This window comes from Gymnoscopelus microlampas (assembly GCF_963454915.1).
Source record: "Gymnoscopelus microlampas genome assembly, chromosome: 4".
NCBI lineage: Eukaryota > Metazoa > Chordata > Actinopteri > Myctophiformes > Myctophidae > Gymnoscopelus > Gymnoscopelus microlampas.
Window position 1 is genome coordinate 31,426,126 of NC_139941.1, and position 22,724 is coordinate 31,448,849.

The 22,724-nt window shown below is 38.4% G+C and overlaps 2 protein-coding genes across 2 annotated transcripts; both read right to left on the reverse strand.

Annotated features, from left to right (window-relative positions):
- Positions 1 to 296: 296 nt before the first annotated feature.
- On the reverse strand, positions 297 to 5,064 carry LOC311043195 (chemerin-like receptor 1; the record flags this gene model as incomplete). The annotated part of the gene is made up of 2 exons (XM_084054377.1): positions 297 to 317; positions 4,327 to 5,064. The coding sequence occupies 2 exons, from the start codon at positions 5,062 to 5,064 to the stop codon at positions 297 to 299; spliced, it is 759 nt and encodes a 252-aa protein (XP_083910503.1).
- A 15,475-nt stretch (positions 5,065 to 20,539) lies between these two features.
- LOC311044057 (chemerin-like receptor 1) lies at positions 20,540 to 21,599 on the reverse strand (the record flags this gene model as incomplete). Its single annotated transcript, XM_084055478.1, has 1 exon — positions 20,540 to 21,599. The coding sequence occupies one exon, from the start codon at positions 21,597 to 21,599 to the stop codon at positions 20,571 to 20,573; it is 1,029 nt and encodes a 342-aa protein (XP_083911604.1). The 3' UTR covers positions 20,540 to 20,570.
- Between the last annotated feature and the right edge of the window lie 1,125 nt (positions 21,600 to 22,724).

Sequence of the window (22,724 nt, forward strand, 5' to 3'; positions counted from 1 at the left end):
TGAATGCATAGAGAAACGGGTTCATGCAACTATTTGCGCTTACAAAAGTTGCCGATAAAGCTGCTACAGCCTTATCATCGATCATCTGTAGTAAAATTAAGATGTGGTATGGAAGCCAACAGATGACAAATGTGACTATCAGCGCAGTCATGACTTTGTCAAGTCCCTTCCTAGTTTTGCTCCAAAGGACACAAGGACGCAACTCAATGTTCCAAACTCAATCAACTTTTTATTTTTCCAACTCTGTTTTTCACATTGGTTGGCTTCTTTTGTTGATTGGTCTGGTCAGTTAGTAGTTAGAAGTTTAGGTTGTAAACCTTTAACACAGAGAAACAATAAAGGTTAGCAACATTGCCATTTTACAACAAATCATAGCATTCCTTAAACAACAAATTTTTAAACACCTTGTGTTTTCAAACAATAAATGTTTTAAAACAATAAATATGTCTAAAAATAATAAATGTCTAAAAACAATAAATGTCTTAAAACAATAAATGTTTGAAACAATACATGTACCAAACAATTAAAGCCCTCTTAGACCAAACAATAAGTGTCTTTAAACAATTATATAAATAACATAAAGACACATCTTCAGAAAAATAGCTGATCCACAAGCTTGTAGATCGTCTCTTTTTCACTTGGCATTTTAAACCTTTTTTAAACATGGCAAATTCATGAGTTCTAAATTTTAGTAGTTTTAAATCAAAACAGCATTTTAGCTTTGTAACATTGTATTCTTTTGTATTTTATACCTTTCAAACAAAACGGAGGTCAATGCTGCAATGCTCCTTGCAATGTGTTCCTTAATTTAGCAGTTAAACATGTTACATTAAGCCACATTACAAACACATTAAACAGCAACTCAAAACCAAAGTAAAATAAAACATTCTACCGACCATTGGCGAATTTGGCGTCTTTGGGCTTAACTCTCTGGTTGGAAACTTGAAGTGTCTTCTCTCCTCTCTGGAGTCTCCTTCTCCCTGGAGTTGGTTTCTTTGAGTGAGCACCTCTGTTCTTTTTCAGGTGCTCCCAATCTGTTGACGAGCAGCCATTTTACTACTGCCCTCTGGGAATTGTAGTGCTGTTTGACTAGAGGTGTAGTTTTTTGACCATATAAGGAAGAGGGTTGGCAATGAAGCTCCACTTCTGAGTCAAAGCTCCAGTTTTGACTTAACAGTGGACTTGGCCAATTTGTTCTTCTGTGGACTTACAACGATAGTAGCATGTTCGAATGTTAAAAACCTACAGTATAAGAATTTGTCAATCATGCTTTTGGCAGTGCAGAAAACCGACACATTTTCTCAATTGTGTATTTTGAATATGTCCTCAAAAGTCCTTTGAATCAAATGAGATGTAATGAATAATTGAATTTGAAAGTGACTACATAGGCTAATGCCCGTAAGACCCCCCTCCCTCTTCACCATAGGTCACATTTAGTTGTCTCTATAGCTAAAAGGCACGGTTCACCCAGTGTTCAGTAGAAAAGTTGCACCAAATATCCCATGCATGAGCAAGCTCTCTCTTTGTGGCTGCTACTAGTATTGTGCAATACAACAGAATTCTCGCAACACAATGTCATGCTTTGGTGCATACACACTTATCAATAGTAATAAATGGATTTACAATATTTTTTTCCCTTGCTGACGAATGTCAGACCTTATCCAAAGAAAGAAAGATACTGTATATTAATGAATCAATTGATCTATTGATATTTAAAAATAGGCCTAAGTATTACAAATAAATGCATTTTATACTGAACATAACATAACTTGACATGAATTCAAATAAACATAATTAACACTTTTTCGTTATTCAACAAATACTATAACTGGCACAATGAATTCCATTTGAAGAGACAATATTGTTAATATTAGATGTTGACGGAGTGTAGCCCTGATTGCTGGTCTTCTCTATGACGCTTGTAAATGCAAGAGGTGTTTATTTTTACAAAATGTGTTAAATGTTACAATGGACATAATGGGTACTTTTACATTTGGTACTTTAAGCTTATTTTGTTGGCAAGTATTATTGTACTTTTACTCAAGTAAAATATTGAAAACAAGACTTTTGCTTCTAAAGGCCAGTCCATACCAATGCAACTAGTCGCTACTCCTTGCAACAAAACCGTTTTAACGCAACTCCTTGTAACTGCCATTGGGGATAATGTGCAAGTAGTTGCAAGTAGTTACATGTTGCAAGGAGTTGCGTCGCGAATTATTAGTGTGGACTGGCCTTAACAGAGTCTTAACTAGTAGTGCCACCACCACTGGCCTGATGTAAAAAAAAATGCATCAGCCTTAAGTTCCTATATAGTGGAATAGCGACATTACACAACTCTGGGTAGGATGCGCTCCTCTGAGACACAGACCGGGTAGACAAAAATGGTACCAGTTCATCATGAGCATTAGTGAGGACTAATTGTATGGAGATAGGTTGAAAATGGGTGAAGTCATCCTTTAAGTAAATGTCTGCACTTTACTTGAGTATTTGTGTTTTTGCATACTTATGACTTTCACTCCACTACATTTCAACGACAAACATTGTATGAATCCACTACATTTCTAGGAACGGAAAAAGTACATTATGAATTAGCCACTTAACCAGTGAAAATAGCCGATCTACAAGCTTGCAGATCTGCTATTTTCATTATAATTTATGTTTTTATGAATTTTTGTATTTTTGAAAACGCAGGTATTTTTTAAAAGGCTGTACTTTTTAATATTTAAGTACAAATTTTACTGAGCAACTTTCACTCAATAATAGCAATATTTGACGTGGGGTATCTATCTATACTTTGACTCAAGTATACTGGGGTTGAGTACTTTGTCCTGTTGCAATGCCACACATAATTTGTGTCAATGTCACATTCCAGTGGTGGAAAGTAACATAAGTAAGAATGTACTTAAGTACAATTTTGAGGTTCTTTTACTTTACTTGAGTACCGTATGTAATTTTGCAGTACTTTATACCGATCTACTCTACTACATCTCAGAGGCAAATGTACTTCTTAGTCCACTATAATTATTTAAAACTTTAGTCACAAGTTACTTTATAGATTTAGATCAGTACAAAAAGTTAACAAACTAAGCCCTATTTTATCCTACCTCATATTCGAAAATAGCCGATCTACAAGGTCACACTATGTCGTGATGTGATGCATTGTGAGCTTGTAAATCAAGCAAATTTAGAAAACTTGAAAAAAGTTAATGAGTCCTTTTAGAGTTGGTATTTTAAGTATATTTTGATCAAAAGGGGATCTGTCTGTCCTGATGAAGTTCTAACGACCGAAACATCGACCTAAATAAAGAGCAACATCTTTGCAAGTTCCAGACAGTGTGTGGGACCTCTTTCTTTGTTTTGATTATCAGAGATCCCCCTTTGAACATTGGCACATTTGTCCTACCACCTGTCAGTTTTTCTACATTGCGGAATTGCTACTTTTACTGAAGTAAAAGAATTAAGTAGGCTACTTCTTCCACCACTGGTGCTTTAGCCTAATGTCAAAGCAAAAAGTGGGTCAGCTTTCCTACAGTAGAATAGCAACATTGCACAACATTGGTAGGACCCCTGGTGGACATCTTTTTAGTCCCATCTTATTTTTTATTTTTTACATTTGCTTATATAAAGCTTGATGATGCGATTGCAGTGCCTACTTTTTCTCAAGCTGAACATTTGTATTTCAACCTCATACTCTGTCTCAGAAGATGAGTTGGTAAATGAGTGCAGGTGTAATTTTTTTAATTCAGTTTTACTATAGAAAAATAAATACAGAACCTTTCAAACATTCTCAATGGCGTATAAAATGCAAATATCCTTGTGTGCCAGGTAACAACATTGTAGCACTGTTAACTTTCCATGCACTGAATGAAGACGATAGTCTCATTAGACTATGTTACAGCTGCTACTACATCCTACTGCATCCTATTTTAAGCTCAATGGTGAGAAAAGTAAAAACATAAATATCCAAAAAATAAATTCTCTTTTCACTTGTCAATAGAGACAACTAAATGTGATGCACCTATTTGTTTGTTTTTCAAGTTAAAAAACAACCTATCAACATCTTTATGTTCTCACAGGAAGATAAACACAGAGCAGCGAGACATCGTTTTATATCAACATGAATATTGAGAACATACTTCTCTCTAAAGCTCAGAAATATGAAGTAGCCTAGTCTGTCTAAGGTTGAGACGTTGTGACTGTTCTGCAGGACCTCTCCTCCATGAAAGCATTTTGAATTTTTGAAACAAAAGAACCTAACAAATTCTGCTTAACATCTCTACCCATGAATGCATAGAGAAACGGGTTCATGCAACTATTTGCGCTTACAAAAGTCACCGATATAGCTGCTACAGCCTTATTATCGATCATCTGTAGTAAGATTAAGATGTGGTATGGAAGCCAACAGATGACAAATGTGACTATCAGGGCAGTCATGACTTTGAAGGGCTTAGTGGACTTGGACAATTTGTTCTTCTGTAGTCTTACAATGATAGTAGTATAACACACTGTGATGATTATCATTGGAAATACAAAGCCTAGAACAAAACGATAGGCCGGGGCTCTATTGCTGTGGGGTAGCAAGTCAAAATTGTTGTAGCATATAGTAACCTGATTATCTGTTATAATATCACGAACCACTAAGGAAGGAACGCTCAGCAGCATAGAAAAAAGCCAGGCAACAACAACTGCAACTGCTGCCTTTCTCAGTGTACGATTGTTTTGGGCCCAAACTGCACACACAACAACCCCACAACGGTCAATACTGATAATTACCATCAGGAAGATGCTGCTGAACATGTTGAGGAACAAAACAAAGGATGTGAACTTGCACATGAAAAGTCCAAAGTTCCAATATCCTGTTGCTCCCAGAGTGATGTTGAAAGGGAGAGTTACACAGTAGATGAAGTCGGAGAGGGCCAGGCTGAGGTACCACGTTGTATTGACTGTCTTCTTTTTAATCTTGTAGGCAACAACCCAGATAACCATGCCATTCCCCAAAAGCCCTAGCAGGAAGAAGATCACATTTATCACAACCAGGGTGACACACCCTGCGTCGTTGCACATGGTGAATGGTGAAGGGTTCTCAGTGCTATTTGGAGTTAGATCACTGTAAATATAATCACTCGTTGTGTTATAGTCATCTTCACTGTTAGGTAACAGAGTCGGTGATGGCACAGATGTCATGGTAGGTAACGGTGATGGCACAGATGGTAATGCTGCACTGCTGTAGAAAAGGAAATACCACAAGCATGTATTCTTATCAGTTGCACATTTGGGCTGCAGATAAAAAAAAATGTTTTACCCTATATGGTTTACCACTGTAGATTTAGGGGACATACCGTTTTCTTTTTTTCCCTCTTTTTTTTTTTTATCAAATAGTGAGTATCTGACTCCAAGTCTGAGTCCAAATTAACATTTTGTCTCATTTCCACCGAGGTGAAAATTACACAGAAAAAAATCATCTGTGTGATTCATTTAAATATTATTTTTCTTTCAAATAAAGAAAAAAGAAAGCTTTAAGGCTGTGATTCTTTGAAATAATCATTTAACTCATTGTAACAAGTAAGTCCAAATGGAAATATTTACCTTTAAAATGCAATCAAGAGTAGGCTTCAACGCAGAAATAATGTGTAATAAAATAACTTCACACAAAACCACCTGTTCTCAGATCTGGGTATGCAGTAGTAAATGAAGAGGATGTCACTTACATATATTTTCTACTTCTCCAAACATGTCACGTCACGTGTGACATAGGAGCACAACCATACTGCCACAGAACTGTATGCTATCGGTATACCAGTATAGGCCTACTATCGGAAGAAATGTGTTCTTTAAGACACATTCTTAAAGAAGAACTGAGGCAGGCAAGATGAGCTTGTTCAAGGCCTACGGTTAGGGACTGATCTGAAGGCAAAACTCTAACTTGAACACGTCATCTAATTAGCTGACTTTAAAAGGCAGATAAATGATATCCTGTCAATGACCTGCTCTTGTTTTTAAATCCTCTACCAAACATGTGTAGGTTAATTTTAATTTGTATTTCATGTTTTTAGTTTTTATAAGTCTCACTTATAATAAATAATCTTAATGTGACTTCCTGGTTGAATAAAGGTTATATAGCCTACGCATGCTAAATTATTCTTATTCTTATATGATAGAATTGCTATAATGTTTGTTAAGCCCTGCCCCTTCTCCCTCTGCCCAGATGGGTGTTGTGATAGATTACGTAATGACATATGTTGGATGACAGCACTGTGTATAAAACTTACCAACTAGACAAATGATTTGGAAAAGGGTTTAGACAGATGAGGAGTGTCACAAGGGCTTCTCATACCTGTCCTTGAACTTGATATTGTTCTCTTCTTTCCCTCCATTGTCTTCTTCACCTTCCTCTTCTTGTGAGTTACAGGCACAGTTTAATCTCAGCAGAATTTACAAGGTTATGGACTTTGTTCTGGCCAGCTGGGTAGGGTTGCTTGTGTGAGATCCACTGGTACTACTGTAAGTGTTCCCTGGGCTGTATTTCATCTAGAAGCCACAGCAGCCCACTTGCTATGGGTGAGTATCACAAATGCAATAGCAAGCAAGAGAACAGGGAAATGTACGGATTAGCTGATGTTGACCTGCAGAATGTCCTTTTTTCAATCTTTCATTTTTTTCTGTAAGTTAATGTCCTACTTCGTCTGCAAAAGTAGTAAAAATAGCTGATCTAAAAGTTCACAACCCATTGTATCGTGATTCGTGACACATTGTGGATTGTAGATCTGCTATGTTTGCTATTTCTGAAAAAGAAAATTGAATGTGATTGATTGACAGTCAGACAGACATTTTGTAATCACAACTCGCATGTACAAGTGAAGACGGGTCAAAAGGATAGACACAAGTGACCTGGAAAGCTTATTTCCATTGTCAATGGACATTTCCATTGTCAATGGAAATAAGCGTGTATTTATTTATTCATTCATTTATTCTTTAAGTCAGTCCCTGGGTTTTATAAAATTTAAACAATGAAAAGTATTAATAAGAGCGTATGTCTAAATAATAATTACATTGGCTCCATTAGAACACAGATTCCTTTTTTTATTTCACGGTTTTGGTTAAAAGGTCGACAATATTCAAGGTCAATATGGCAATTCGTGTACATGCAACATACTACAAGCTTTCAAGCTGCCATCAGAGATCAACAGAAACACCTTCTAAGCAGTGTGACTCTGGAATGGCTGGCAGACTGACTGACTGACTGACTGACTATCATGTCATGATAGACTATCACTGTATATCATGTTGGATGCAAGCTCTGAAATGCTAACGTGGGCCTTTTCATCACTTTGTTTTGCGCCCTGAGAATATAGTAGCAGCCCTAATGTACAATTGTGTAAATAATGACCGTCGTCCATCCACGATCATTAATGTTTGATACCAGTTATTTGCTATGGAGTGTCTCAGGAACAACTTATCATGTGTGTGTTTGTGTGTGTGCGCGCACGTTTGAGAGAGAGATTTCACGATTACACGCAGAAAGTAACTTTCCAAGTTCCCTTTCTTTCACTGAAACTGCAGTTTATGATGAGACAAATACATAAAATCCTGCTGCGGCACTTGATGAAATGTACACAAGGTTAAGAAATGTCAACCATATATGTTTGTTCCTTTCTGTTCCTTCTTTCTTTGTCTTGTGAAATGACAAGTCTTGTGAAATGATTTGTGGTTTGTCACAGTTGATGGTATAGCACTGTGTTAAAGGACCACAATGGAAGTAAGCTCTCAATCTTTTTTTGTGTGTTTTATCCTTTTGACAGATATGTACAAATATATGTTCATATATGTGCATTTTAGTCAGTCAGTCAGTCAGTCAGTCAATCAATCAATTTAAACAAACAACCAATGAATCAATGAATCAATCAATCAATCAATCAATCAGTCAGTCAGTCAGTCAGTCAGTCAGTCAGTCAGTCAGTCAGTCAATCAGTTAACATATGTCGAACATTAACATTATGTTGAATGTTTACATATTATGTTGAATCTTTACATTAACATAAACTTGTTGAATCTTTACATGAACATACTAGGTTGAATAATTTCATTAGCTTATGTTGAATCTTTACATTAACTTGATGAATCTTTACCTTAACATTATATTTAATCTTTACATTAGTTTCTGGTTAGCTCAGTCGGTAGAGCACTCGCTTATGGACTGTTCGATTCCTGGCACCGCCAACTCAGCGTATGAGTAGCACATCTTGGGTAATTATGACGTGTGGTATGTACCGATGGTGTGTTGTGCTCCACTTCAGCAATCCATCTCCAGGCCTGGCTTAAGGGGGCATTAGGGGCTGCAGCCCTGGGCACCAAGCTCTGAGTGGCATCAAACGCCTGGCAATTTTTTTTAAAAGAGTGGACTATTGCAAGTAACAGCGGCCGGGCAAGGAGGCCTACAGTATACATCAAGGGCAACACCACCAGGTCTAGGTCTAGGGACTAGGTCTGATAACTATGTATTTTGAGGACAATATTGATATATATATCTAACCAGTCATCATAACATATTTTAGTTTCATATTTTGGCCTAACTCAGCCTGGCTCCATATGTCTTCTCACTGTCAACCTGACATGTTTCACCCATAAGTCAGGGCCTTGCTGTGATAGTTGTATGATATCAGGGTGCCTGCTCTACTGTCTGATAATATATTCTCTACAGGAAGAAATTTCTCATTCTGTCTGCTATCTACCGGCTTCTGGAATTTATAATATTATGAGTTAGAAGGAAATGTTTTCAGCCCACTATAACTCTGTGTCCCTCCGATGCAATAACACTGGCAACTGAGTGCCCGGTCAAGAGCCGAGGTCAATGTCTTGACCCAGACACGTCGACGCTGGGGTCATCTTCATAATCTTCATCATCTTTCATCCTCCTCATCATCACCTACCCTCTCATCCAATGACAGGATTCCACCTATGCCCGGAAGCTCACCACTGTCACATCCATTATGTTATATGTTTATGTTACCAAACTGATAACGGGTCATGTTAAAACCCTTTTCTGTCTCTCGGGAGAGAGAGGTACCCCGATGCTGCCTGCCACTTGTTGATACTGAACCTTCCCTACTCTCTTTGTCTCAATAGAAATACAAGATATTTCATTACACTCAATGGCTGTCTGTCTGCATTTTCTTGTTGCCTTTCTTAAAGTTATCTGTACTTTATATGGGTGATAAGAACAAATATCCATCAGTAATATATCTGCTGCTATGCTCACGCACCTTTATGTCTTACCAGGTACCTTATGTTTTAGGCTACCTCAGGCACTTACCACACCGGATAGATATTAGATATACTATGAGTAAATATGTGGATAAATTGTTGTTTTTATTGATCTCTCTCTATCTTCCCCTGCCCCCCCCCCTCTTCTTCCCTTTCTCTTTTATGGAAATAAGAAAAACAATGAAGCTTGCCCCAAAAAATATTTCACCTACTGTTTTACACCTGTAAACCTGTGACGTGACAATAAAGTTGAGTCTGATTCTGATTCTGGTGAAGTGAAAAGCTTTTCACAGCAATACTAGAATCCAAAGGTGATATACTGACTGTTGGAGTATTTATAGAAGACTGTTGAAAAAGCTGTTTGTACTGTAACAACAATATTTGCTGTTATTTTGTTACTGTAAGCACAGTTGTAGACAGACAACAACACGTCATAAATCTAAGATATTACTTTACGATTTCCCCAATTACATGGAGCAACCAAGACTATTAGCAATGCTTTTCTCAATATCACAGTAGATTTAACAGGGAAAATGCATATCTAAACTGTCACCAAGGAAAACATAGATTTAAGCTTTGGATAGGAAAACAGCATTTGGATAAAAGAAAATTAAACTAAGGCACAGACAGATATTTCTTACATCATGCCACCTATTCTATAAGCCAATATGACATGGTTTTATGTTATCATCTGTGTAGCCTTTTACCATCTAAAATCTAAATCCTGTTAGAGTAATCAGAAATATCCCACAGGAGAGTCAATTAGTGGCACTAATCCCCATAGGAACCATGGATGATGAGGAGCAAGATGCAAGATGATGAGGATAACATGTGTCTTCCATAATACAAAGACCCAAAGACATGGTTTTGGGTTTGGGTTCCCAATCTTATGCACTGTTGAGGATTTCCTCTTGTCCTGTTAAATGCCCTTTATTGTCTTTACCAGGCCAAAGGCGTGCGGCCGACACTATCTGCTGGGGCTAACACCCCAAGACTGATACAGCCCTGGGTAGGCAACCCAGTCTGATGGAGATCCGAGGAGTGCACTTATCTAGTCAAAGTTACTGCTGCTGCCAGTGGTGGAAAGTAACTAAGTACATTTACTTAAGCACAATTTTGAGGTATTTGTACTTTACTTGAGTATTTCCAATTTCCAATACTTTTACTTCTACTCCACTACATCTCAGAGGCAAATATTGTACTTTAACTCCACTACATTTACTTGAGAACTTTAGTTACTAGTTACTTTTCAGATATAAACTATGATATAATGAAACATACATTAACCACTTTAGCCCTATTTTATACATAGGCTATTTGAAAATAGCATCGCGACGCGTTGTGAGCTTGTAGATCTGCTATTTTCAAATATTTAGTAATTTTACTTTTGGTACTTTAAGTACATTTTGAGGCCAATACTTTTGTACTTTTACTCAAGTAAATTTTTTATTCTGGACTTTTACTTATAACAGAGTATTTTTATATTGCAGTATTGGTACTTTTACTTAAGTAAAGAATTTGAGTACTTTTTCCACCACTGGCTGACACCTGAATTGCCCCCCTGAGGATCAATAAAGGTTGATCTTATATGATCTTGTTATGTAGCATCTAGATTTCAATGATCTAAAATGCTGTTCACTGATGTGGTTTGGAAACTAATTTCCATCAATAAATAATATGGTAGGACAATTACGACAAGAACTCCTGTGTTGGCTTTAAAGTCACGCAAGTCTAAGAGGCAGCTGGACCAAATACCACTGTTCTCTGACGCATTGAACTATAGAGAAGCAAATCGCAGCGCACTGGCACCCAGATTCCATGCAGGGACTTGATGTGCGAGTGTTTCAGATGTGATGCTGGAGGGAATGTATTTGCTGTTGTATTATACTGCATATTGGGAGCATCAAGAAGAGGCAGCTTCCAGATGGGAACCTCCTGCATAATTACCATATTTTGGGCTTGCAATGATTAATCAGACATGACTGCCATTAGATGCCCCCTGTCCCTCATCCACCACCTGCCAGCTGTTATAAATAATGTTTATCAACTAATCTTTACATTTTGTTGTTCTTTTTACATTACATGCTGTTCAGCAGTGGTGTAAAGTAACTAAGTACTGTACTTAAGTACAATTTCTTGGTATTTTTACTTACTGGAGTATTTCCAATTTTCGGTACTTTTACTTCTACTCCACTACATCTCAGAGGCAAATATTATACTTTCACTCCACTGCAATTATTTGAAAACTTTTGTTACAAGTTACTTTGTAGATTTTGATTATTATTACAAAACAAACATTAACCACTTCAGCCCTAGTACATTTCGGCCATTTGAAAAGAACCGATCTACTAGGTCACAATGCGTCGTGATGCGACGCATTGTGAGCTTGTAGATCTGCTATTTTCAGAAGATTTTTATACATTTGAAAACTTGCGAAATGGGATATTCTGCAGAATGAGTACTTTCTACTTTTGGTACTTTAAAGGTAGGGTAAGTGATTTGCTTTGGTTAAAATAAGTGTTAAATAGCTCTATATTCTGATAGTACTCATAGAGTGTTTGTTCAGTATTAGGAGTCTCCTTGTCTCTCCACCTCTTTATTAAACAGAAAATGCATTTTCGTTTCAGTTTCAGTTTCATTTCCAATTTTATCCAACCAGGACAGAGAACTCAATCAGGATACAGATTAAACAAGTCAAATTGGAAGTGATGACACTAAGAAATGAGCAGACAAAATTGGAACTGGAACACTATACAAATTAAGCTTAAAAATGGGTACTTTCTCCTGATTGGCTGAGATTTTGACACCTACCGAAAAATGTATTTTCTGTTTATTAAAGAGCTGGAGAGACAGGGAGACATCTGTTACTGAAAAAACACTCTATAGCAATGATTACTATCAGAATATAGTATTTTAACCTTTTAACAAAATACTTTTTGTTTTAACCAAAAAATATCACTTACCCTACCTTTAAGTACATTTTGATGCCAATACTTTTGTACTTTTACACAAGTAAATTTAGAATTCCGTACTTTTACTTGTAAGTATTTCTACATTGCAGTATTAATACTTTCGCTTAAGTAAACATTTTTTGTACTTTTTCCACCACTGCTGTTCAGTAATAAATTATTAAAACATAGTCAAGTCTTGTTACTTCATGTGGCCAGCCTGTGACATCAGTTGTGTGACATTTGTTCTCACCCTGTGGGCGGGGACCACTGGTGCGCCACGAGGGTATTGCAAGTGGGCCACCAAATAATTGGCAAAACTAAACAGCACTAAACAGAATATCCAGCCATACAACCCCTCCTGGTGGGTGAAGGAGATAATGAGCCACCCACAGATGCTGAGGTGCGTGTGTGTGTGCGTGCGTGCGTGCGTGCGTGCGTGTTGTGTGTGCTGTGAGTGTCTATTGGTGTTAGAATTGGTTCATCTGCCAGAGACAGTGGTTTGTCCACGTACACTCCTGAATGGAACAGGGTGGTGCGGATGTGAAATAACTAGTCAACTAGTGCCTGTGGGATGTCTCTGACAATGGCTGCTGGTCTCTATTTCTGCCTCTTGTCTTTTGACTAGATCGTTTTGTTGACCTTTTGGCCCTGCTGTGTCTCACAAGAATGTGAAACAGGCTGGGGAGACTACAGTTTCTGACTGACAGTCAGGGAGAGAGAACATCACTACGAGGTTGTGTTATGTGTTAACTAGGACCAGGAGACCTGGTACTGCCAGACCCCTAGTGGTTGAAATCTGAATGGCCGGACTTCGCTTGGCGTGTGTGCAGAGGAAAAGAGGAAAAGAAGGACAAAAGAGGGACGAAAGAGGGACAGACAAAGCCTCATGTAGGCCGACGCTCTGGGTCTGGCAAAAATCCCAAAGTTGATTACCAGGGGAGACAATAATCTTCCACCCAAATTCGTGGCTCAGTCAGGCCCAGTCATTCAAGATTAGCTCACCTTGCTCATTCAGGTCCTTCTGTGACATACCATACTACATACATGTATAGGCATAGGTGCATTTCACATTTATTTCTTCTTTATTATATTTTTGTAACAGAGCTATGTGCTCCTATTCTTATTTATTTTATATTACATGTTTTATGTATTCAGGATATTGTTAACACGGCCTGATTTACGTTAATGAATGAATTATTATTTATCGAACTTGGGCTAATAAACAGCTTAAATTTGTGGAAAGTTAAAAATGGGCTTTGTCACTTAACTCTCTTCATATGGCAATGGTCAATGGTCAGTGCAAGTTTAGATCAATTGGTTAACCCACTGAGGGCATACAGAAGGACAGACAGACAGACAGAGGTTTCTTCATTTTATAGTAGGATAGTAGGATCTAACACTGCATCAAAATTGACATTCTCCCATGTTGTAAGATCTCTCTGCGTATATGACACATGCAGACGTATGTTCTATTTAATGCAACGCAATATTAGTCTTTTTAGCTGTTATAAAGGTTCAAATATTTTATGTAATCAGGTTTCAATAGTGATGGATTTCATTGATGGAACAAAATCAACAGTAGTATAATTTAAGTTTGTACATCTGGCAAATAAGCAATGAAAAGAATACTGATGAATGCCATGCTAATCATCCGGAAAAAAGGTCACAGATGTGAATATTTGCACCAAAGTGCTATTTTAGATGTTCACAAGTGAATGTTTGCTCAAGCAAATGCTCTATTCTCTTTGTTCAGTCATTCAAAGGGTGCTGCTATGTGAACTGCCTATCCTCAGGGGACTGTGTCAGAGTTACAGAGAAGGACAGAGAGCATAAAGTGAATTAATAATGACCACTCTATCCAGACGATAGGCAGGAGGTCATGTGGATAAAACTTCCTACCTTTCTGCTTAATTGTTTCACTATACCTTTGGCATTTATGAATGTTAACTGGTATATACTGTATGTCATAACCTTCCAGTAGGTATAAGTACCCATGATGCAACTGTTCCTCTTAGGTACAACCATTACTGAACAAACGGTATTGCACGTAATTTTTGGGGTGAACTACTCCTTTAATTAAATCCTAAATATGGTGTCTTTGGAAACACTCAGCATGACAGCATAGGTCATGTTTTCCTTGAGATAGCTGTTGGCCTATCTCTGCTAAAAATGATTTTGTGGGAAAAATATAATAAAGTATAATAAAATATGCTTTAATTATGAAAATGTGTGAAATTGTGTTCTGATCCAGAAAATATTGCGAACTGCTGATCAATTTTGATATTTCCTGAACAGTCCTTTGAATCAAATGAGAGTAGGATTGTAATTTGCAGAGATGACAGAACAAGGCCCTATTAATAGCAGCTTTAAACTGGTTACTGTACTAAACATTTACTGCAAGTAAATCTACCCAAAATACAATATTATTTTTCTAGATACAAATGATATTAATAAAACAAACCATGAATGGGCAATCATTCATCATGTTCATCACAAAAATTACAAAGCTTAAACACTCTCTCTGTCTATAAATGTAAAAACTCAATTGCATTGGTGTTTTCATGAATTAAGAAAAAGAGATTTAAGTGTGTATGGGTACGATGACACCGAACGTTGATTCTGCTTATGTGGTGGATTCTGCCAATGCTTTTCAATGGAGAGAGGGAATAGAGAGGTTTGTTGCCATATGCAGATTTCCGCAAAAAAAACGCTCCGTTCCCATTGAAAAGCATTGGCAGAATCTGCCACATAGGCAGAATCAAAGTTCAGTGTGACCGTACCCTAAGATGTAAAATTATATTTTTTTCCTGGTGAAGAAGAAAACAATCTTCTAAAATGTAGACCCTCTTCATATTACAAAAGGCAGATGGAAGTGGAATACAAGTGTGTATCTCTTCTGATTTAAGCCAAACATTCCACTACTTTACAAGCCCAAACAGGCCAGAGGCATGCAATTACTTCCTCTCTTAGAATCCAATCTTAAAATGTTATCACATAGTCCTGCTGTAGTGCAGCTCATTTCCCTAAAAATCACCATAGAACATGTGAAAATGTTTTGGTGTCGCTAATACAAAATTTGGGTCATCTGTTGAAAGATATCATCAAAAGACCATTTACTGATAGACGTGCACTACAGATCCCCAGTATTTAGCCAGTTTGATACTAGATGATTGATTGATTGATTGATTGATTGATTGATTGAATACTTTATTTAAAAGTTTGCAGAGAAAAAAGCACATGGAAGTAAAGTTCACAATACAAGGTCAACTAAATAGGATTGAAAAGCCCAGAAAAGCCACACTGGCTTGTTTCAATTGGGGTCCTCACGTACTCTATTCATGGAGATGAGTGTGGAAGCCCTGCCATCCTCCCCTATGGCATTTTCAATTTTAGTCAGCACAGAACTCTTGAACTTCCGCTTGAAATCACCACCCATGAACACATACAGCACCGGGTTCAGGAAACTGTTGGCTGTAGCCACAGATGTGGCCACTGTAAGTCCGATCTTAATTATCTCATTGTGGTAATGGTGGTTCTGCTCCAGTAGAACGAATACATGGTACGGCAGCCAACAGAAGAAGAACGTGCCGATGAGGGCTGTCATGACTTTGAAGGGCTTGGAAGACCTGTTCATCCTACTAGACCGAAGTCTCACCATAATGATGTAGTAGCAGATTATGATAATGAAGAGCGGGATAACAAACCCTCCAAAGAAGCGGCTTACTGCGATGGTCTTGTGGCTGTGTTCATCAGTATATTTGTTGAAGCAAATCGTAGCAAATCTACCTATGAGGGCGGATTCTACCAATGCTTTTCAATGAGAACGGAGCGGTTTGTTGCCAAAAAACACTCTGTTCCCATTGAAAAACATTGGCAGAATCCTCGCTCATAGGCAGAATTAAAGTTCGGTGTGGCCGCACCCTAGCTGTGGTGAATTCATCTGTGTGATTATTTTAAATCATGTTTTTGTAACAGGTAAAAAAAAAGCTTAAGCTTAATAAGGCTTAATGAGCTAAAATCAAAATGGAAAGAATTACATTTAAAGTGCAATCATGAGTAGGCCAGCGGAAGAGGACACCAAAGCAGAAATAATAATGAACATTACTGTCCGAGACCAACAGAGCCGAGTCATCTGCGAACAGGAACAGTTTGCAGTCGCAAGCTGAAGACATATCATTCACGTATATCAGGAACAGTAGAGGTCCTAGTATACTTCCTTGAGGAACACCACAAGTCACTGGGAGGGGAGGGGACTGGGTGCCGTTTACTTCCACCACTTGCTCCCTCCCTTCCAGGTAGGATCTCATCCAGTTCACCGACGTGTCATCAAAACCTATTGCTTTGAGCTTATTGATCATAATTGGGTGATTAACGGTGTCAAAGGCCTTCTGGAGGTCCAGCATGACCATGCCGCAATATTTGCCCTTGTCGACATCTTGTTTGATAGAGTCGGGCCACGAGGGTATTGCAAGTGGGCCTCCAACTGACTGTCAAACACTACAGAAGTGTTCACACAGGAGGAAAGATATCATTTTGAGCAGCGCGGTTTGAACGCTTTTGAGATTTTCAAGTGGGCTCAGATAGATATGGATAGCTGAACGGATAGATAGATAGATACTGTACTGTAGCTAGATAAACCTTTATTAATGTGTCACTCCGCAATAGGAATACAAAATGGTACATACATTATACAGCAAACATATTACCCCCCATGACAGAGTGTGTGTGTGTGTGTGTGTGTGTGTGTGTGTGTGTGTGTGTGTGTGTGTGTGTGTGTGTGTGTGTGTGTGTGTGTGTGTGTTTTTTTTTACCAGCTTGCTTGCAAAGCTGGTCTAAGAACAGACAGACCTACTTCCGACACATTACAGATTTGCATTCGACAGATTTGCAACACATTTGCGCCATTGGCTGTCCTTACAACCAATGGGGATACTTTCCCAAATCCCATACTCTGAACGGGCCTCGTCCTCCCAAGCTATGGGACTAGACACGCCTCTCTCACGCCTCTCGCCTCTCTGCCTAGACACAGAGTAATGTATAGGACACAACACAACATAAGAAAAGTACTTGAGTTAATGTAGTACTTACTTACTTTACGCGAACGGCGTTCCCATTTTTCGCCGACTGTGTTGTTGACAGACAACGGATGCACGCTTATACAGTACTTGAGTAAATGTACTTAGTTACTTCACAGTAAAGTGCATTGCCTTGTGCCTCAAAGCGACTGCGAGGACACCCCCCCCCCCCCCTCCCCCTCCCCCTCGCTGCAGCGGCCATTAGTGGTCTCAGCTGTGAGAAGTTGAGAACACAAGACCTGATTGATTGATTGATTGATGTACTTTATTTAGTAAGACATGAGAACAACAGTACATGGAAGTACAAATTCACAATACAAGGTCTACTAAACTGGAAGACTCATAAAAGCACTGAGCTTGTTTCAAATGAGTTCCCCATGCACACAAATCATGATGACATATAAGAGACAGACAGATATACACAACTACTATAGAATGTCATACAATCAGTTTACGGGTTACTGGTATGAAGAGTGAGAAATATGTACAAAAGGAGAAGGAGAGAGGGGGGGGGGTAGGGGGGTAGGTTAGGTTAGGACTTAGACGGGGCCATTTTCCAATTGCAGCCTCCTGAAGGTGTATCTTTAGGGCTGTTTTGAAAGAGAGTAGGGTTTTACACTCCTTTACTCCTTTTGGTAGGGCGTTCCACATTTTTGATGAATAGCATGAGAACGAGTTACTTCCCTTTGTTGAGCCAAAAAAGGGTTGGACAAGGTTTGTGGAGCTGCCTCTGGTATTGTGATCATGGACATCATTAACATTTTGGAAGTATTTTGACAAATACAGGGGGATCCCAATGTTGTGATATATCTTGAAGACCAGGCCCATAGCAAGTTGCTGTACTCTGTCCGCAACCCTAAGCCATCCAATCCTATCAAAATGAAATTGAATGGAATGTTAAGGAGTCACAACTTGCGCTGCTCTATGCAGGCACATTAATTCAACAGAAACTAAAAATGGACACTAATTAGCCAACAGAAACTGCAAATGTAGGCTTTGACAAGGTAATGTGTGTAAATGGGGCTACTTAAAATATCCATTTTTGCGTTGAAAGTCCATATTAAAGTAGCTATTTATGTATGTGTGTGTATATCAGTGGTGGAAAAAATACTACAATTCTTTACTTAAGTAAAAGCACCAATACTGCAATATAAAAAATACTCTGTTACAAGTTAAAGTCCAGAAAAAAATGACTATGTATATATATATACATAATTAATTAATCAATTAATACGGGTCTCTCTCTCAGCTAAGGGGTCCTTTCCTTGACCTGCAAAACGTAGAATACCCAGGCCTGTGTTATTATATTATATGAATACAATCCAGGATTATTTGTAGCCATAATGTTTTAATGGCAGACCTACAAGCTCAATGACTTGCATCCACGACGCGTTGTGAGCTTGTATATCTGCTATTTTAGTCACGGGACAATGTCGTGTTGTGACGTGCTGCGAAGTGAAAGTTAGACTCGAGTCTAGCCCATTGAGAACAGCAGCAGAGAGAGAAACAAACGGCATCAATAGTGAAAAGCTGTGAAAAATACTTTGTTTTAAACACAAGCAGTACACGCAATCGCAGCAACGTTGTTGTTGTTGTTCATACGAGACTCGAGACTGCAAGAAGAACAAACAGCTGTGGGTCATCACTCGATGCTACAGTGACACAACAACTTATAAACGGACATTTATTTTATGAAGCTAACACAAATACAACCTGGCGCAACAGTTGCGTGCATTAGCGCAAGATGAGGACAAAGGAAACAATAACAAATACATAGCAACTACCAATATTTACAAACAACTTTACAGAAAACGAGGTCGCTTACAATTTGTGTGTGTGTGTGTGTGTGCGTGCGTGTTGAGGAATGAAAAACAAGCGGCGAAACAAGCGTTTTTTCCCCCAAACTAACACATTTACACTAGCGTGTGTGTCACCTACATAGTCAATCTATATACCATTGTAAAGGTACGGGCCTTGTGATTAAAAAAACATTCCAAGATTTATTATGATTTTAGCATCAAAACTGACGCTAAAATCAGCGTGTTTCATGTTTCATTACAATAGCAGATCTACAAGCTCACAACGCGTCGCCGCCTTGTGTGCTTGTAGATCTGCTATTTCTTTTTATTTTTATTGAATACTATATTTAGAAAAGACATTAATTAAACCAAATGGACCCATTTGGGTATTTTGTTCATGCAGTATTTATACGTTCACTTAAATAAAACATTTGAGTACTTTTTCCACCAATGATTATTAGGCTTAGGCTAATTAATGTATTTAGGTATGACAGGAATAGCTTTGGAGGCAGTATATTTTGTATTTACCCCTCTCTTACTATGGAACATGGGGAGTTGCCTGTATTCAGTGTATTGTACGGTAACTTAGTGTTGCAGATGGATGATTAGTAGCCTTAAAGCTACTATTTGAATACTATTATTATTTTGGCTATACTGTGTGGCTGGCTGTGCGTCACTCTGATTGCGTCTTTCATTCATTCTGAAACGTGTTAATTGTCCACCACCTGACAATCATTAGCTGTCTTTTGTCATCTTAATTTCTTTATAGTTAAATGTTGTGCTGTTGACGACCATTAGGCTACCTGCCCATTGAAATAAAAAAAATAAAAAAAGAGTACTGCTCACCACCGGTCTTTTGTCCAGGATTCAGAACAATGAATACAACACTATCAACCCGTTCTACTGGGTGTGTGTGTGGGAGTTTATTTTTGTTGCTCATACATTCATACATCAGATAAAACACATAGCAAGCTGGTATACATGACTGAGTCATGTCTTGTTTTATCTACAAATGAACTGATAGTACTTCTTCTGTGACACAGTTTTGTATTTCCACCTCTAGCAGATATAACTAAGTTGCACAGAAAAACACCATACAGTATGTACAATGGCACGTAGAATACATGTTTTAGGTTGTTTCTGAAAGCAGAGAAATTGTAAGAGATAAATGTAAAAACTCAATTGCGTTGGTGTTTTCATGAATTAAGAAAAATAGATTTAAGTGTGTATGGGTACGATTACACCAAACTTTGATTCTACTTATGCGGTGGATTCTGCCATTGCTTTTCATTGGGAATGGAGAGGTTTGTTGCCATTGCTCCGTTCCCATTGAAAAGCATTGGTAGAATCTGCCACATAGGCAGAATCAAAGTTCAGTGTGACTGTACCCTAAAATTTGGGTCATCTGTTGAACGATAGCATCAAAAGACCATTTACTGATAAACGTGTGCAATACAGATCCCCAGTATTTAGCCAGTTTGATACTAGATGTGTGTGGAAGCCCTGCCGTCCATGGAGCTTGACCTGGAGAGATAGCGACTGGTTGTGCGGCCATCATCCCCTATGGCATTTTCAATCTTAGACAGCACAAAACTCTTGAACGTCCGCTTGAAATCACCACCCATGAACACATACAGCACCGGGTTCAGGAAACTGTTGGCTGTAGCCACAGATGTGGCCACTGTAAGTCCGATCTTAAAGTTCTCATTGTGGTAATGGTGGTTCTGCTCCAGTAGAACGAATACATGGTACGGCAGCCAACAGAAGAAGAACGTGCCGATGAGGGCTGTCATGACTTTGAAGGGCTTGGAAGACCTGTTCATCCTACTAGACCGAAGTCTCACCATAATGATGGAGTAGCAGATTATGATAATGAAGAGCGGGATAACAAACCCTCCAATGAAGCGGCTTACTGCGATGGTCTTGTGGCTGTGTTCATCAGTATATTTGGTGAAGCAAATCGTCTTCCCCAGATAAGAAGCAATGTCCCGATAAAACATAGCTGGCATGCTTAGCACAATGGAGACGACCCAGGCTAAGACAACAGCCACAGACGCCTTCCTAATAGTGCGGTGGTTCTGGGCCCACACTGGACACATGACCGACACACAACGGTCAACACTGATTATGACCAGCAGGAAGATGCTGCTGAACATGTTCAGGAACATCACGAAGGAGGAGAACTTGCACATGACGAGCCCGAACATCCAGTTGTTCGTTACAATGTGGATGATGTTAAACGGTAGAAAGGCAGAGAATATAAAGTCAGAGATTGCAAGACTGAGGTACCAGGTAGTGTTGACTGTCGTTTTCATCTTAAAGCCAGCAATCCAGATCACCACAGCATTGCCACAGATTCCCAGGAGAAAAATGAGCACATTGATCACCAGCAGAATTATACATGAGGCCTCCTTGAAACACGTTGCATTGTGCGTGACAACGGCTTCCTCGTGTGGTGTAGACGAGTTATCATAGACGTAGTCATCGTAAAGTGTTGAATCATAATAATCCATTGTGACCTGTATAATGGTATTTGAGTCAAATTTCCTGTAAAAAAGAAAAAAAAGGAAAAAAAAATGTTTTGTTTAAAATGACACGCCTGTCATCCCAGAGGATGTATTTGAACAGGATCAAAAAATGTGTTTGATAGTTCAATAAAATATCAATATATAAATTAAAATGAATATTTTGTGTCATTTTCACCTCTAAGGGTGCACCGAAGTTTAATTCTACCTATGAGGGCGGATTCTGCCAATGCTTTTCAATGGGAACGGAGCGGTTTGTTGGCATTTGCGGATTTCTGCCAAAAAACGCTCTGTTCCCATTGAAAAGCATTGGCAGAATCCGCCCTCACAGGCATAATTAAAGTTCGGTGTGACCGCACCCTAACTGTGTTGAAAATGTGACAAAAATATTCTGTGTGATTTTTTTAAATCATGTTTTTGTAACAGGTATAAAAAAAAAGCTTAAGCTTAATAAGGCTAATGAGCTAAAATCAAAATGGAAAGAATTACATTTAAAGTGCAATCATGAGTAGACCAGTGGAAGATGACACCAAGGCAGAAATAATAATAAAACACACCTCTCACCTCACACAAGACCACTTGTTCACTGTTCAGAACAGATCTAGGTATGCAGTAGTAAATGAAAGGGGTTGTCACTTACATTTTATACCAGTTCATTTCCTATTGCATTTCCTATTTTCTGTTGAAAACCACCACCAAAAGCATTGTCAGAATCCGCCCTCATAGGTAGAATTAAACATCGGTGTGACCGCACTCTGTTAACAGTTCTCATATGTAGGCTATTTCTTTTCTTTTTTTTTTTCATTTGATTTATTTGAAAAGCAATAACCACTTGCAGTTCGAGGATTACGTCCTGAGACTTATTTCTGTTGAGGTCCTCTCACATATAACAGTAACCGACAATAAGTAAAAAATCACACCTGTGTGAAGGTAGCGGCGCCTTTGATATATTTTGTCATAGATATGTGTTTCTACTAGAGAAACAATATTAAATCTCTGTAAAAAAAATTAAAGGCTTCCAGTGGCACTAAATAGTGCCATTGGAAGCGAATCACCAAATGCATTCCAAGGTAAGTGGCAAAAACTGATCTGTCATAGCTGATAGAGTGGGTA